General features: G+C 39.4%; 1 protein-coding gene across 1 annotated transcript; it reads left to right on the forward strand.

Moving 5' to 3' along the window:
• The first annotated feature begins 1,683 nt into the window (after positions 1–1,683).
• On the forward strand, positions 1,684–16,784 carry rps6ka4 (ribosomal protein S6 kinase, polypeptide 4). The gene is made up of 18 exons (XM_028595796.1): positions 1,684–2,793; positions 4,806–4,877; positions 5,872–5,939; positions 6,095–6,245; positions 6,443–6,558; positions 7,426–7,533; positions 7,683–7,763; positions 9,310–9,413; positions 9,693–9,843; positions 9,953–10,114; positions 10,462–10,587; positions 11,475–11,608; positions 11,769–11,862; positions 12,029–12,199; positions 13,328–13,519; positions 13,604–13,763; positions 14,053–14,216; positions 14,323–16,784. Exons 1-18 carry the CDS (start codon positions 2,706–2,708, stop codon positions 14,557–14,559), a joined length of 2,379 nt encoding a protein of 792 aa, XP_028451597.1. The 5' UTR covers positions 1,684–2,705; the 3' UTR covers positions 14,560–16,784.
• Positions 16,785–17,530: the final 746 nt, after the last annotated feature.

Raw genomic sequence — 17,530 nt, forward strand, 5'->3', positions numbered from 1 at the left:
CAATATGAGTTCCCCTAGCCTGCCTATGGTCCCCCAGTGGCTAGAAATGGTGATAGATGTAAACCGAGCTCTGGGTATCCTGCTCTGCCGTTTGAGAAAATGAAAGCTCAAATGGGCTGATCTGGAATCTGCTTGTTATGAGGTCATAACAAGCAAGGTTACCTCCCCTTTCAATGCTTTGCCCGCCCAGAGAATTTGGCCCACCCATGAGAAAGGCAGACATCATGGCTTGAAAACTGGCAAAGCATGGCAGTTGGCATCCTTCACCTTGCCCCCCCCACACACCTCCTCAATAGCATTTAAAGCTACAGACACAAATCAAATGAAAGATTTGAAGGCAAGACTCTTGTTGCCAGTTGAAGTATTAGCAAGACAAAAAATACTGTAGAAATACTGTGAGAAAGCATGATGAGTTTACCTAGTAGCATAACATGTTCGTCGTGATTTGACGAAGTTTAACTTTGTGCAGTCAACAGGAGGTGCGTAGATAATTCAAAGTAGATACTTTTGCCTGGCATCAAAAATTGGTTTCCCAGACCTGAAAGTAGAAGGCTGCTGGTCAAAATGTGACTGCTTGCTTGCCTTAAATATCTTAAAAAGAATGGGAATACTGTGATAGTTAAATGGTGGATTTACCTTTCTAAACTAGCAACTATTGGTTGAGTAATGGGGGGTCACAATTATCTCACTTCAGGATGCATCTTTAACATTTGTTGACTTGTCTTAGTGTCGCTGTGCTACCTGTCAGTACTTCCTAAAGTGTGTTTTGGCCAGCAAAGAAGTTTATTTGGGTAAACAGTGCCAACCTCCCATAGCAGCAGTCTGCTTTGCTAAGACACTTAAGATACCTCAAAGTCAACACATCGTCATAGTATCTCTGCTATGGTTTCCAAGAGGGACTCAAACATGTTAGAAATGAACTGTGACACCTTTTGTTTTCACATAAACAGAGCAGAATTGCTCTATCTGGATTTTTTTTTTTTTTTTTTTATAACTTCTGGCAAACAACACAGCAGAAATGCAGGTGTGGGAATTTCAACATCAAAGTGCATTTTAATCAAACAACACGCAACAAACATGGAACTCTCATGATGCAAAATAAATTGTCCCGAGAACAGTAATGAACCAGTGGAAATCACGTGTACAGTGAATTATACAGTATCTGAATGTATTTTAAAGGTCAATGGTGGCTTTTTTGTTGTATAATAAGACCAACAATGTTGACAGTGACTCAATGCAGTAGTAGACATACAATCTATAGTACAGCCTTAGTGTGATTTTAAACCTAGCAGTGCACACAAATAAAAAGTACAATAAGAGATTCTTCATACAAACAATTATGCTTGTCATCATTTATAAATGAAACATTTTGTCAGTGCTTGAAAAACCGTGATAAGTGTACATACACACAGGCACATACGGTTCGCATGTCAACTGTAATCTAGTCAAAAAGCTGCTGGGGACTCTGGGACCTCACAAAAACCCTATGAGCCACCCTAGACCATGTAAAGTTATTGCCCAGACCCCTGGTTTTTCAGCCATTTGAACGTTCATGTTAAATTATTTGGTTGTATATGGTGAGAAATGTGCACAATTTATCTCCAATTTATCATACGGATTGAAAAATGTAGCTAACTAACTACCGTGTTTGAAAGGTTCTAGCTAATCTGGTTCTCATCTCATCTAACCAGTTGTCCTGCAGCATCGCTCCTCCCACACTAAGGGTTCATCACGTGACTGACCGTCGCCCAGGTTGTGTCGAAAGCATCCTGGAATATTAGCACTTAGCTAGCTAGCTATCCGCTGACAATAAATATTAAGTGAAGTGCAAATATTTTTTACAATGGGCGAATTGTTACCGTGGCTCTAACGTTAGTGGAGGCAAAGAAGATAAGAACCTACCCAAACTGGCATTTCCAACATGGCTGAAGAGACCAGTTGACAAAGCTAACGTAACTATACATTAGCGTTAGCTAACGTTCAAACTTTGACGGGCAATAGCCCTAATTCGTTAGCTAACTAGGTGCTAGTTTGCCAATTTACTACTAACGTTACCGTTCCACCCAGCCAGGTAACATATCTTGTTATTGTAGCAATTAGCTATGCTTACTTAGTAGCGTCGTAGGTGTTTACGCATTAGCTAACTAATTACGCGTTATTTTGATCAGTCGTTGATGCAAAACTTGCGTTAACGTTATTACTAAATAACATCAGCTAACGTTCATTTATGAATGGTTAAGTTACAACTGTCAAGCCGCTAATGCTAACGTTAGCTATTTAAAGTTCACTGTAACTTTTATGAACACAATTACTTAAAATCATATTCAATACTAATGATCTTTCACGTAGCAAGCTAATAGTGAAAAATAAAGCGAACGGCAGCTGTAAAGTGAATAGCAACGTTGCAAATCTGTGTTTTGTGATTACTTTCGGCCAATCGCATGTTATAAATAATGCGAAACACCAGAATGTCAAACGCATGGGGATTAACGTTAGGGCAGCAGTATTGTCTAGAAAACACAGCTGTCCGGTCATTTCGGTAATCCTTGTATTCTTTATAATGCAGCTAACGTTACAGCTAGATGTTTATAACTGCTGAACGTGTAGTTTAACGTTAACGTCTTGTAACGTTATACCTAAACATTTGGCTACCTACTTCACCTTAAACAGTCTGTATAAGTCTATAGTCTACTTTAATTCAAGTTATGTCTGGGGACGCATCTGATAGTAGTGATGACTCCGATACAAAAACAAATGAAAAGGCCTGCACCGTCAAGCATCAAATCACCAATGGTAAGTCAAGTATACGGTTTGTAATCAAGCACGTTATCTACACTGCGTAACCACAGATATAAAATACAGTGTAATTAATTCCATCATTTAATGTATACATTTTTTAAACGTATATTTTTGTAATTGTTAAAGCTTTGTCAGTTAAAAAAATACCTCTGATTGCATTACATTGCAAGGTGATTCTAACATTTATTTTTAGCTATGCTTGCTTCTCCACATACTTACTGTATAAGTATAAATATAAAATATTAGAAACACTTGATGCCGTGCAATACAACACAACCCCAAAATGTACCATCTAATTCAATCAACACACAACTTATGTTGTCAATAAAATTACTTAATGTCAGTATTTTTTTTACTACTGTATTGTGTTGCATCACATTATACAGGGGTTTCTGTTTTGTTTGTCACTCAGTGTATGTAGTAGTGCTGGGTATTGCCATTTGATATTATATTAACATACTAAAAGATCAAGTTTGTGAATTTATTAGGCCTAATTGATCAGATAAGATGACTGAAACAAAGATTTTTTATTTTAATTGGATATTTTGATTATTCCAACCCAGCCCTAGTATGTAGATAATAGGGGTGCATGATATATCGATTCAATATCGTTATCGCAACATCATGTTGCGCAATATTATATTGAAAGTGTCGCAATAAGTATGCAATATTTTGTTTATTTTATGGAGTGCTGCGTCCCGTCCGTTGGCTGTGTGGCTTAGTTGTGTTCGATTTAGAGCTCGCTTGAAATGCTATAATGATCATGTTTCATTGGCCAGTCACTGTCCACGCACAGGTCCGCTACGTGTGTGCATATTTCGACAGAGTGACAGTGTAAGTGAAGAAATAGATAGAAATAACGGAAACCGTGGGACTACGGATGGAAATTAGCCCTTGGCTACAATCCAGCATGTTTACATGCATGTATTCCATGTTTGTTCATTAACATGCACTGTCCCAATCAAATAAATAAATGAAAAAAGAATCAGAGAAGCGAAAGAAAAGTTGTGTCCTGTTCTCTTTATTCATTTATTTTATACTGTCCAACCAATAAAACATGTCCTGTTCTGTAGACATGGTCCTTATTTATTTATTTATTTATTTATGTTTGACCAGTCCAATATGACTGTCAGTTGAAATAAACCTTGTGTTGTAAGAAAACTTGTTTAATTTGTTATGAATCTATTTTGATGTTTTCCCATAACTTTTGTATTTTTACAATTTTAAAAATATAGAAATTAATATTGATATCGCAATATTCATAATCAATATCACCTTTTGTCAATATCGTGCAACCCTAGTAGATAATGGATTTTTATGTCCTTCTGTAATTCAAGTAATTAATTTGAAAAGATCTTGCCCACCCATGTGCCAAGCTTTCAGAGAATCCGTGTATAAGACCCAAGGAGACCTATTGTTGCCTTAGTTTGTTTATGGAAGTTGTATATATTCTAGAAAATAATTTATAGTGTTTAAATCTTCAAAAACAATCTACACAGAATCACATAAAGCAGAGAATTGCTGCTGTAATCAATTAGTGTGTTGAAAATTTCAGGTTAGTGGCAGATTTGGTTAGTGGTCTCACTGGTCACGAGTAATATATTACTGTACTTACTGTGTAGATATTCATTAAAGTGCAACAACCTTTTAATCTATAGAGAAAAGTGCAGCAGGTACATTGTCATAAATTATAATCCAGCAGCTGCTAACTAGTGAATCTTCAAAACATTGACTAAGATAATTGAATACATATTTATATCAGATGCATGTCTTTCACTCTTACTATACGTGTAAAAAGCTGTGAAAGTATTATTACTTTGCCATTATATGCTTTTTTTTTTTGTAGAATGCTGAAAGTCAAACACAGTTCATGTGTTGGGCTAAATTGACAAACTTACAGTTGAAATATGGCATCTATTAAAAGAAGATAGCTAAAAACAGCAGGCAGCAGAAATTGAGCATATATGCCGTATCTTTTAATTGTGGTATTTTCTTTCTGCCACTAGCTAACCTCACAGGTCACACTGAGAGGGTCGGCATGGAGAATTTTGAGCTGCTCAAAGTCTTAGGCACTGGAGGTAAGTGTCTACATGAAGCATAAAATATAAATGCAGTTATTGTCAAATCTGAAGAAAAAAATTAGAAGTATGAAGTATACCCAAAGCAGACAGGGTGTATTTTCCTGCCATAGTTAAATATCTTAAGGGCAAAGTGTTTATAATTATTTTTTGTTGACTGTGAAGAGAAAGCCTGCTGTCCCTGATGACATAAATGCTGGTAAAACATTTCTTTACATTCAAATCCTGGTGATGGAGTAGTAAATCATTAAGACAGCATAAGAACAAATCTGAATGTTTATAAGGTAGATGTATCTGTTGTTAGATCTCATCCATAATGTATACCTATGAGAGATCTGAGAGGCTGTTTCTATCAACAAAACAACCCATGCTTAAAGGTCCCATGGCATGAAAATGTCACTTTATGAGGATTTTTAACATTAATATGCGTTCCCCCGGCCTGTCTATGGTCCCCAAGTGGCTAGAAATGGCGATAGGTGTAAACCGAGCCCTGGGTATCCTGCTCTGCCTTTGAGAAAATGAAAGCTCAGATGGGCCGTTTTGGAATCTGCTTGTTATGAGGTCATAACAAGCATGGTTACCTCCCCTTTCTCTGCTTTGCCCGCCCAGAGAATTTGGCCAACCCATGAGGGAGAGACATCATGGCTTTCAAACGAGAAAAGTGGCAGTTGGTCAAGGCCACACCCCCACCCTCCACCTTGCCCCTCCCACTCTCCTCAATAGCTTCAGACACAGAAATGGCACATACTAAGGAAAGCTCATTGTGGGACTGGCTCTAGTGGCTGTAGTTCTGCACCAAAGCTGAATTTCGGGAAAGAGACTTCAGATACAGTATTAGGGGACCACTAAGGTCTATAGCATCCAAAGAGCACCATGTCATGGGACCTTTAAATTGTGTGTGCAGGAATGTTTTTGCATATATTCTAGGTCAGTTTCCCTTTTTACTAGAAGAAATTTTAAATACTGGATGAAATATTTGTTTGTCTTTGTCTAGCTTATGGAAAAGTGTTTTTGGTCAGGAAGAACACCGGTCATGATGTAGGCCAGCTGTATGCTATGAAGGTGAGACTATTTGTCTAAAGTATTAAACTAATTGTGATCAAGAAAACTTTGATCACAATTTCTTTTTTTATGTAAATGTTTCACAGATTTTGCTTTTATTCAAAATGTATTTAGAATACTTGCACAGCACAAGTTTATTTTGATTACTACCCTAGGTGTTAAAGAAAGCAGCTATTGTTCAAAAGGCAAAGACAACCGAACATACTCGCACTGAGAGGCAGGTGCTGGAGCACATCCGCCAGTCTCCCTTCCTGGTCACGCTCCACTATGCCTTTCAGACGCAGAGCAAACTCCATCTCATTCTGGGTGAGTGGTGGCACACTACAACCACATATGGAGAACTGTCCTCAGTCTTAACAGTGGGAAATAGATGTTCTCTTTAGGTTTCTGTCTATTACCGTTTGTCTATTTGTGGACATTTTGTGCACGTGTGCTTGTTTAATTTTTGTATCATGTTTCTTCATGCTCCTTGTGTATTTTCCTGTGTGCGTGTGTGAGTACAGACTATGTGAGTGGCGGGGAGATGTTTACTCATTTGTACCAGAGGGATCACTTTCCTGAGGAGGCGGTTCGGATTTATATTGGGGAAATAATCCTGGCTCTGGAGCACCTGCACAAGGTGGGTGTTGATCCTTCCAGCTCTGTAACTTAAAGCTACAATTATCTGCAGAAGAAAGACAAGCACACTTAACATCACCACCCCATTGGAGGCCTGACAAATGTAGGTGCCATATTTGGTGGTAACCACCAACACCTTGGTTAAATAAATGGGCCTTTAGCTGCAAAATGTTTGACTATCTTCACCAGATATTTGCTAACTTTGTCTGTTGTTTGGTGCAGGAAGGGCAGGAAGTCCCCTCTGGGCTCTTACTTAACTGCCTGAAAAACTCTCAAGCTCACGAAAGTTAACTAGTTGTTACCCAATAACGTTAAACAATTACTGTAGCTGTAAGTATTGCTCTTAACCCAGGTCAGCAACTTGAAGCTTTTTTTAAAATGAAGTGCACAGACCACAGTGTGGAAGGGAGGTAGAATGTGCATTTTCAAGGTTGTTTTGAGAACATTACGAGTACACCCTGGATGTTTTTATTAATTAGCAGTAGTGTGTAACGATCACCTTCAACAGATGAACTGGATTCACAGTGCAGCATTTAAATAAATAAAAAAATCTTGACATTGAAAAACATTTTTGAGAAATCACCTAAATTGGCTGAAAGCAACATAAACAACATAATGTTGACTTTTATGGGTCCTTGCTTGGGATAGCAACAGCACCCTTGATGACTAGTATTCTCATTTCCTGAGGTGATGTTGCAATTAGGGGTTGCACTTCCATTTGTCTAGGCGGTGTTTACTTTGACAAGTTTAGGGATTAAAACCACTCAATGGGGTTGGTTTGGGGTTATACTGCATGTCAGCTCTGTTCACACATTGCTGCACTTGCAATAAATATAACTGGTCATTTTTCACTGTGTTTGTTGTTCAGCTTGGGATTGTATACCGAGACATCAAATTAGAAAACATTCTTCTAGACAGTGAAGGCCATGTGGTATTGACGGATTTTGGGCTCAGCAAGGAGTTTCTGGAAGAAGAGGTATGAAAACACGATACCAAAATCTAAACATGTGGACACTGATAGATAAATTGTGAGTTATCTGTTATTGCAATCCTAACAATATTTTGTTCATATAAGACAAGAACATTTGTATTGTTATACTTTGTCTTCCCATTTTTTCATTACAGAAGGAAAGGACCTACTCTTTCTGTGGCACCATTGAGTACATGGCACCTGAAATCATCAGAGGGAAATCTGGGCATGGCAAGGTAAATGTATGAGAGTAAGGCAGCAAGCACTAGTGTTCAGATAATGCAAGTGTTCCATTGAGATCCTTTTGACTTAACCATTTAGCTGTAGATATTTAAATTAAAGTTAAAGAGTAAATGCTGTAGAGCCGAGTTTAGACCACAGGAACTTCCCCCCCCGGAACTAGGAACCTTCTGAGGACTGTTTCGACCTCATAGACCAGGGTCTAAATTGACTTTTGGGGACATTCGGGGTGGGGTTTGCAGGGATGACTGGCTGATTGGTCAAACGCACAGAGCGGCTGCTTCAACTCACTGACCGCTTCATTCTTTAATCAAGGAAGTACTCTTAGTATCGATTTATGACCATTTTAGGACGACAGAGGACATTTCTCTTTGTTTGATAACATTAAAATTACATTTAAGTTTTGCTCTCAGCTTCTCAACTTATTTTAAAAAAAGACAGTGAGAAAAAAGAGATTTGTGCGAGCCAGTGGCCACGCTGAACTGCAGGGTGCAGACTTGTGTCTCGGGCGAGCGAGTGAGAGAGCGTGGCGGTGCGGTGAATGAGAGAAATAAAACCTTATTTTCTGATGGTCTCAGCGGTTTTGAGGCACAGTGAGACAAAATCCATTTAGGCACCTGTGTTTTTTTAGATAATATAAACTGTAGTTATTTATAAAATAAATAACTATTCAAAATCAACAAAATTGAAAAGGATCTGAATGAATAAAATAATAAAGCAACTAAACTAAACTAAACTAAACTCCAAACTACAAAGTAGGCCTATGTTCAGTTGCAACAATTAGACTAAGTTCTCCTCTCCTCCTCTCCTCTCCTCTCCTCTCTTCCTCTCCTCCTCTCCTCTTGAGTCTTCCTGCTATGCCCTCTCTCCTTCTATGTTGTATACACACACAAACACCCGCCTCAAATATACACAGAGTTAATGCATGTTTGTTTGATGTTAGTTGCCTGACAAAGGAACTACCTAGCCTACCAGAGTTTGCTTGTTTTCATTGACGACACTATTTTACACCAGACAAACTGGCTTGTTGTTAAACTGATAAGCTTAACTGTGGGCTATTGCATTGAGAGGTTTTGATAGTGGTTTCATTTCACAACAATGACTGAAAAACAATAAATCTGAGGCTTAGGGCAAATTAGGGCAAACACTTTTTTGTTACCTGGCTGGCTGTCACCAATGAAGGCAGGTCATGGAGACGTCGATGTTGCTCTGCATGGCGCTCGATTTGTTTGCGTTAACTGTGGTGGCTGTGACAAGGAAAGTTGAAGAGGGAGGGGCAGGGGGCATGTTGTCTTGCAGTCATCTAGTCAGAGGCCAAAGGGGCAGGTGCTAGAGCACCACCTGGGGGCTATCTGTGCATGTGGCAGTACCATACATTAGATCAAAACAAAAGATTGACATTTGTGGTTATGGAAGGCAATCATTGTCATAAAAGACAACCCAGGTACCACTTAATAAATACACAGTGGGTGTCTAATCTGCTAAAAGTTTGGCCTTTTTCCTGTAATGTTTTTTTTTTTGTTCACCTGTCTTCTCCTTCAGTCGGTAGATTGGTGGAGCCTTGGGATCCTGATGTTTGAGCTTCTAACAGGCGCATCTCCTTTTACCTTGGAGGGGGAGAGGAACTCCCAGAGTGAGGTGTCAAAGTGAGTGTGGCCAACCTCATCTCCATAAAACATACATTATATTCAAATTATCAACCTTCCTTTTTCTGTATCTCAGACATTTTGTTGGGAGGTACCTTCTTTCATTAATCTATTTAGCACAAATTGGAATTGCAAAATTATACATGTGATTATCGTTAACAGTGAAAATTATAAAGCTGCTCTAGAATTTTGTCATACACTATCATATGAGTATACTATGTTACAAAAATGGGCATTATTTTATATCCTTGACTATCTTCTCCACCCCTCTCCCGTCAGACGTATTTTGCGCTGTGATCCTCCGTTCCCCTCTATGATTGGACCCACTGCTCAGGACCTGCTGAAGAAATTGTTGGTGAAAGATCCCCACAAGAGGCTGGGCTCTGGACCGCGAGGGTCTGAAGACATCAAAGCACATACCTTCTTCAAGGTCCTACTCCCCTCAACTGCCAGTCCAGTCACTTCTTTTATCTCTCTTCCCGTGTCACCTCTTCTCATTCATCCTTAACTCTCTCCATCTGCTTTTTGTTTCCAAACAGGGACTGAACTGGGCCGACCTAGCACAGAAGAAGGTGCCAAGTCCATTCAAGCCAGAGCTGAAGAGTGAACTTGATGTGGGGAACTTTGCTGAGGAATTCACTGGGATGGATCCTGTGTACTCTCCGGCCAGTACGCCGCCAAGCACTGACCGCCTGTTCCAGGTTAGTCCTTGCTGTCTGAACCTTGACCCTTTTTGAAAAGCTGGAGTTCCAAAATAAAATAATTTTAAATAATATAACTGCCATCTGAAAAAAACATTCTGACACAGTGAGTGCTCACCTAATTGTGAGTTTGGGGAATTTGAGGTAGTATGAGCTCTCTCTCTCTCTCTCTCTCTCTCTCTCTCACTCTCTCTCTCACTCACTCACTCTATCTCTCTCTCTCTCTCTCTCTCTCTCTCTCTCTCTCTCTCTCTCTCTCTCTCTCACTCACTCACTCACTCTCTCAAAGCTGATTATTCAAAGTGTAGTACCTCGTCATACATCTAACATTACTTTTGTAATTTTAGGGTTACTCCTTTATTGCTCCCTCCATCCTGTTCAACAAGAACGCAGTCATGGGAGATTTTGTACAATCCCAGATTGGGGCTGATCGTCCAGCTTCAGCCTCCGTTCAACGCAGTGCAATGTTAGAGGTACGGATCTTGTCTTAAGAAGCCATTTTGGTAGCTCTGTCCTTGATTACATTTACGTCATTGGATTTTGTTGACTAATGGGTTAGTTTATTTAATCGACTTTCTTCACAAAGAATTATGCAAGACCACTACTTTAAATCTTGTGTTTTCCAGAGATGTGCTCATAAATTATTCTGCATGAAAAAAAAGCCTAAAACGTGACTAATTGACTGAAGAACGTCCGATTAGTTGACTAATCAACTAAGAAGGGGCTGCCCTAAATTTGGGATTAAGATAGTTATGTTTTTTGGGCAATTAGGGTTTTGCAAAACCAGCATATCTTAATTGGAAGCTCTTCTGTAATCTAGACAGATGTAAAATAGCATCTAATAAAGGCAGTGTTTCTTAATTGAGAAAGACAGGGAGGAAATGAGGAAAATAAACTATTTGATTAAGCCAATGTTATTAACCAAAGTTGGCTTACCTTATTTCACAGCAGGTTTTGTTGTATTTTATCAAGGGCTAGGCAAGATTGAAGAAATATAACAATTATCAGGAGATCCTGTTCTCAAAGTGTACATCATGGTTCGTTATATTTGAGGAAATCCCACAGTATGATTGCAGTGATAGATGATTTTGGATAGATGTTTATATGCTGACCAGCACGGTTTCATCTGAGTTTAAATTCAAATTGTATCTCTGTATAAATCGTAACATTTTTCTCTATAGCAAACCCTTCTCAAGTATCTAAATATTGACTTTTCAGGTTGTATCACACATTGGCAAATGCTCACCAAAGCCAGGTCCTTTTAACACTGCTGGAAGCCATATCCTATTGCACGAGGGAAACAACAAACGCAGTACATCTCCTTTAACAGTGTGACTCATACCATCTCTTCTTTGTTCAGGAATCCCATTTTTTTCAGCACTATGAGCTGTGTCTTCATGGGCCACCCCTAGGCGAGGGTAGCTTCTCTGTGTGCAGGAAATGCCGACACAAGCAAACTGGCCACGAGTATGCCGTCAAGATCGTCAGCCGCAGGTAAGTGGAGATGTGATGCTGCTGCACCATCTCAGTAATAGCTTTGAGTTTGTGTGCATTACTATGCTCTACAGTGTCACTGTACTGTGGTGGTGTAAAGCACAGAATGTGCTTGTTGACATGTGTTAACTGTCTGTCTAAACTGTAATGACTGTGTTAGAATGGAGGCAAACACCCAGAGGGAGGTTGCTGCTTTGAGGCAATGTGAGAGTCACCCGAACATCGTAAAGCTGCATGAAGTCTATACTGATCAGGTACAGTGGAGGAAACCCACACAGGATGGCATGTGCAAATACTGACATACTGTAACATTAACACAACAAATAGTGAATATACTGTATGTACTTTCAAGGATGGAAACTTAAGCAATGTGCAACAGCAAAACCATTGCATGAACTCTTCTTTTCTCTTCTCTATCAGTACCACACATATTTAGTGATGGAGCTTCTGGGAGGTGGGGAGTTGCTGGAACGGATCAAGAGGAAGAAACTCTTTGGAGAGGCAGAGGCCAGTCAGCTGCTCCAGAGCCTGGTCTCAGCTGTTAGCTTCATGCACGAGAATGGAGTCGTGCACAGAGACCTCAAACCAGAGGTGGGCTGGGCTAGGCTTTGATGGCTTGATTAATTCCTCTATATATATATATATATATATATACACACATACACATACAGTTCAACCAAGTAAAGTGATGACTAGACTCTAATGACACAATAGCACCGAGCAGTGTCTTGTGCACAGCACGTGCATGTATGTATGATTCTTTATATATGAAAACAGTCGGTATAATATAATTGCATGCATAATTCTACAGTATGTAATACATTTCGGTGTCTCAGTATTTTTCTGCTGTGAACTACATGTGTTCTGTGCGCCCCTAGGATGTTTAGCATAAACTGTCTGAATACAGAGTCATAACCGACCAGCTTGATATGTAGGGATGTTAGTGTGTGTGTGTATTCATCTGCACATGATTTAATCGAGGTAAACACAGTGGACAACACTGCATAATGTCTCTACTGCGGTACGGCACTTTCCAAAATGAAGGCTGCAGATTTATAACACACATATCCTGCCGTCTTCAGATGGCTGTGGGATTTAATTAACTGAAGGAGAAGGCTTTGATATAGTATAAAGCTGCTGGGAATGGCATATAGTTGTAAGAATCTGCAATTAACTTTTAGTTCTGCACAGAGTGCAGGGTACTGGGATGCCTGTCGTAATCGCATAAACTTAAATTTTTGATGCCATTCTAAATGCATTTACTGGTTGGAGAGCATTTAATTAAAACAAGTTTATCTACATGATTCCATAATTCCTGCACATTGCTTCTTAACTGTTGAGCTTGCGCTTGTTGACAGAATCACCAAATGATGAATCATGGTCAGATGAGTGATGTGGAAAGAGTTGTTGTCCAACGGCATTTAATCAAATTTTCACCAAAATATCAACAACTAATTTTGCGGCGCCACATTTAAATGAAACTCCTATCTGTTCCACCTGTACTCCCACCTTTGCACCACATGTGCTGCACTGGGCACAAAAATACCACACACACGGGTAAAGCATACAGGAACATACCAACTTGCAGTATTTAGTGGTAGTGCTAGTATTTACTATTGGTATTTAGTAGTCTTTGCTCTTTCAGGAAAATAGAGTGTAAAAAAAGAACAGAAAAATGAGAGCGGATGATCATGGATTTTATTTTTTTTCCCCTTGCAGAACGTGCTGTTTTCAGGTGAGGGGGAGGACTCCGTGCTGAAAGTAATAGATTTTGGATTTGCCCGCCTGTGCCCTGCAGGCAGCGCCCCCCTGCAGACTCCCTGCTTCACGCTGCAGTACGCTGCGCCTGAACTTTTTGAGAGTGCAGGATACGACAAAGCCTGTGACCTCTGGAGTCTTGGGGTCATCCTGGTAATTTAACTTAAATCTGCTGATTCTGACTCATCAGTAGGGCTAACTGAAGTACTAATGACTCTCTTTATGTATTTTCATCAGTACACCATGCTGTCAGGCCAGGTGCCATTTCATAGTGAGCAGCGGGGGATGACCTCATCATATGCTGCTGACATCATGCAAAAGATTAAAGAGGGCGATTTTTCATTGGACGGGGAGGCCTGGAAGGGCGTATCGGAGGATGCCAAAGAGCTTGTTAAAGGTATGTGATATAGTTAAAGTGACACATTTGTGGTCTGCCTTAATTATTTGGTCCACATTAGAAAACTAACATAGTATGTTCGTTGGTGGTTTCTGCCTGCCTGTTGGAGAATGTGGTGGTGGTTGGTGTAGGGAGTTCCAGTGCTTGTAGGACTCGTCAGCAGTCCGAGAAATGCTTTTTCCCACACCCTCTCTTTGCCAGTCAGCTTGTTTTGTCTGCGTCTCTTATATCTTGTTCTCTTGTCTTTGTGTTTCTTTGACTGTTTTATCCCTGTCCTCTATCATTTAAGGCCTACTGACAGTGGACCCAGAGAAGCGTCTTAAACTCTCTGATCTGAAGGAGAACAGCTGGCTGCAGGGCGGAGCATCCATGTCCACCACTCCTTTGTGCACTCCAGATGTGCTAGAGTCTAGTGGGCCTACTGTCCGCACCTATGTCAATGCCACCTACAAGGTAATAGCATTGTGCACAGAATTTGGCAAAGTTCTTAAAATAGATGATTGCGTGCACTTGAATAAATGAATGTTTCATTTTACTTTTCTTTAATTCCTCTCACCAGGCTTTCAACCGTGGTAAGAGAGAGGGCTTCTTTCTGAAAAGTGTTGACAATGCTCCCCTTGCAAAACGCAGAAAGCTGAAGATGACAAGTACAGGTGTTGAGACCCGATGGAGTTCTTCCTCATCTTCCTCCTCTTCTTCCACTTCTTCCTCTGCCTCCGCCTCTGCCACAGCATCCAAAATACAGCCAAAGCAAACTGTGACCACAAAGCAAACTTTGACCCCAAAGCAGAGCTAGCCTAAATGGCAGGCGAGAGAACAGAAGGAAAATGAGGAGGTATGTGCTTATATGGGCAACGCAATGTCCCTCAGTGGTGATAGGGTCACCCAGTTCAAAAACAAACATACTGACAAACCAAAAGACTGATTTAGGTTAGTGTTAAGTGTTCAATACAAAATTGTATTCCATGTTTTAACAGCAAAGCAACTTTGTTCATTATTCTATATTCTCCCCAGACCAAACTCTATTTTCCTTGAGTGGATGGAAGAAAAGACCGTAAAAGTCTAGTTTGGCATTTTTAAGATGTACAGAAATATGTGGCCTTGAGAAAAATATTATCAGTGAGTATTCGCTTTACCATAGCATGGTGATATCGCACACTAAAAGTTACAAATGAGACATTTACTTATTTTCACTGTGGGTAAGAAACAGTGCCTGGCTATATAGGGATAAAGGGAAAAAGGAGCCATAAATGAGCAGAAGCCATATACAGCAACACAGTGAGTATATCAATTGAGCCGTTGTGAATACACACACACACACACACACACATTTGCACATAGCGAATGAATAGTCTTTCCAGCAATTCACAGGCCTAATCCTTTGATTGTCTCTAGTTATACTGCCACACGTATAATGATTAGCAAAAATCGGCAAACATTTTGTCTCAAGGGCTGTGCCACATGTAGGCAATCTGCTCTGGAAAGATAGCAGTTTTATGGAAATTTCATTTTTTTGGTGTTGCACAGAATGTAAATGATCAAATGGTTAAAAAAAGGCAAACTGCTGGAAGGACTGAGCACCGAGCAAAATGCTTATGACATGTATAACCTTTGAGATTGCAGAGGATGCTGTAGTCGGGATCTTCTCTATTGGATGCAGTTTTAACTGTGTCAGTCCTAAGGGCACTGACATTGTAAAGCAGTCACAACTCCAATACACTACCAACTCTACAGATCCCATTGAACACAACGTGGGGGGCATGTCTTGAGTGATGGCTCTGATAAAGTATTTTGGCAAACAATCAGTTTGACTTGAAGTATCTCGCAGTACTAACCAAGTGTCCAACAGTAGCACCTATAAAAACAGATGAAGACACGGAAGCAGTCATGAAACAGAGTGCATTTTTTTCCTCATAGTTGCTGTAAATTACTCGCATTATTGTGCCGCTCTGAACATAGCATGCTAATCTGTTGTGATGAACTGTAAGAACCTTTTCTATATTTTGGTATCACAGGCGTACTAAGGAAATGCCTCAGAGAATGTTTTTATGCTATCCTGTGCAGTTTGAGTGTTTGCACGTAGAGCAAAATCCATTATGGGGATTTCGCTTGTACATCGCCTTGGGCTTGTGAATTTTAAAAGGGTATTATTATGTTTTTTTGTTGCCCTATCAGACCAGCGCCATATGTGACTATCACAAATACAATATGATTTGATACCGTGAAATATTGTTATCCCTCAGCTTGTTGTCACCTGGGCTGTAAGGGTCACCCAAATGTGTCGTTTTTTACACAAGTGGTTTTAAAACGTATGGCTTCGAAATTCAAATATTGTTACAGAATGAAACACTTAATCATAACTTTAATATGGTTCTAATGAGACCATCCTGCAAGTTCTGTATATACTCATCCTTGATTTTAGAGCAAAATAATTATGTATGTAATGATTTAAAATTTGAAAACTTTTTTGATGGTATATTAATTTCCTGATGTATTTTTGTATTGTAATTGTCAGTTGATCAATTATACACATTTCAGCTTTAAAGGTGCTTTCATATTTATTACATGTAATTGATTTTGAATTTAATGCTGTGGTAATGGGATTGAAAATTAAATTGGCTCTTGTGTACCAGCATTGAATGTGTTATGTGTATGTGTGTGTGGCTGTGTGAGAGCATAAATGACGCTGGGAGGTTGGTTGTACTGATTTATTTTTTTTTTACCAGAAGAAGCATTATTGCAAGTTACTGTATTATTTCCTTGTTGTTCTTTGTCGCCTTTGTCTGTTTAAAAGCAAAGTGGTTGTTTGTGTTTGAACATTGACATTTTGACATAAGAAACTGTGCTTTTATTGGTGTTGATATTCTTTTGTTGTAGTAAATGATGTTTCCTTTTCTCTTTATTTTTTTGAGCATTACTATTTTACTGAAATGCACTGTCACTGATGTCGTAACTGGGAATTTATCTTTTGCACCAAGATTTTTTCGGTTGGTGCAAAAATAAATATGACTTTTAAATAAATGGTTGTTCGTTTTGTCTTTTGAGTGTTGTGACTGTTTTGTAAATACGTGTGAGAGTCAGAGTGCTCATTAGTTTGAGCATGGTCAGCACCACCTACGCTCAGATCTATAAATGCTGCTGGTGAGACGTCGAATTATTGGTACCATGTCAGACACAATTAATTATACAGCAAGTTTGATTACCTTTCCATTTGACAGAAGCCATTCCAAAAATGTAACTATTTCATAACGGAGAGACGGAAAAGCTTTGACCACAGAATATGATCAGCTTCACTCTTAAATTGTGGAGCCATTGCCAACTCGAGAACCTACGTATGTTATTCCAATGTATCTTAAATCCCCTACTCAGTCTCTTGATTTTAGCGTCTGTTTACAAAGACGAGTTACCACAGTCGGTAATGTTAATAGAGGCTATAAAGTTTACAAATTTCCCTCTGGACAACGCATTGCATATTGAACAAAAAGGTTTTTTTGGATATTTTTTTTTAAAATAGGTAATTTTACTTTGATTTAAGTAGGCTTCTTTTTAATCACAGGTATCGTGCTTTGCTACATTTCAAGTTGCATCTGTTACGGAGTAACAAGCACATTAAAACAGAAGACAATAAGCCAGGGGTCGTCAACGTTTTTTAGGCCAATGACCCCTAACCTTAAAGAGAGAATAGAAGGGACCCCCTACTACATATATTGTATTAAATTGAGTTGAATAATAAACTGGGCCTACAATAAGGTATAGTGCGGCCTTTT

This window comes from Perca flavescens, chromosome 13 (genome assembly GCF_004354835.1).
Source record: "Perca flavescens isolate YP-PL-M2 chromosome 13, PFLA_1.0, whole genome shotgun sequence".
NCBI lineage: Eukaryota > Metazoa > Chordata > Actinopteri > Perciformes > Percidae > Perca > Perca flavescens.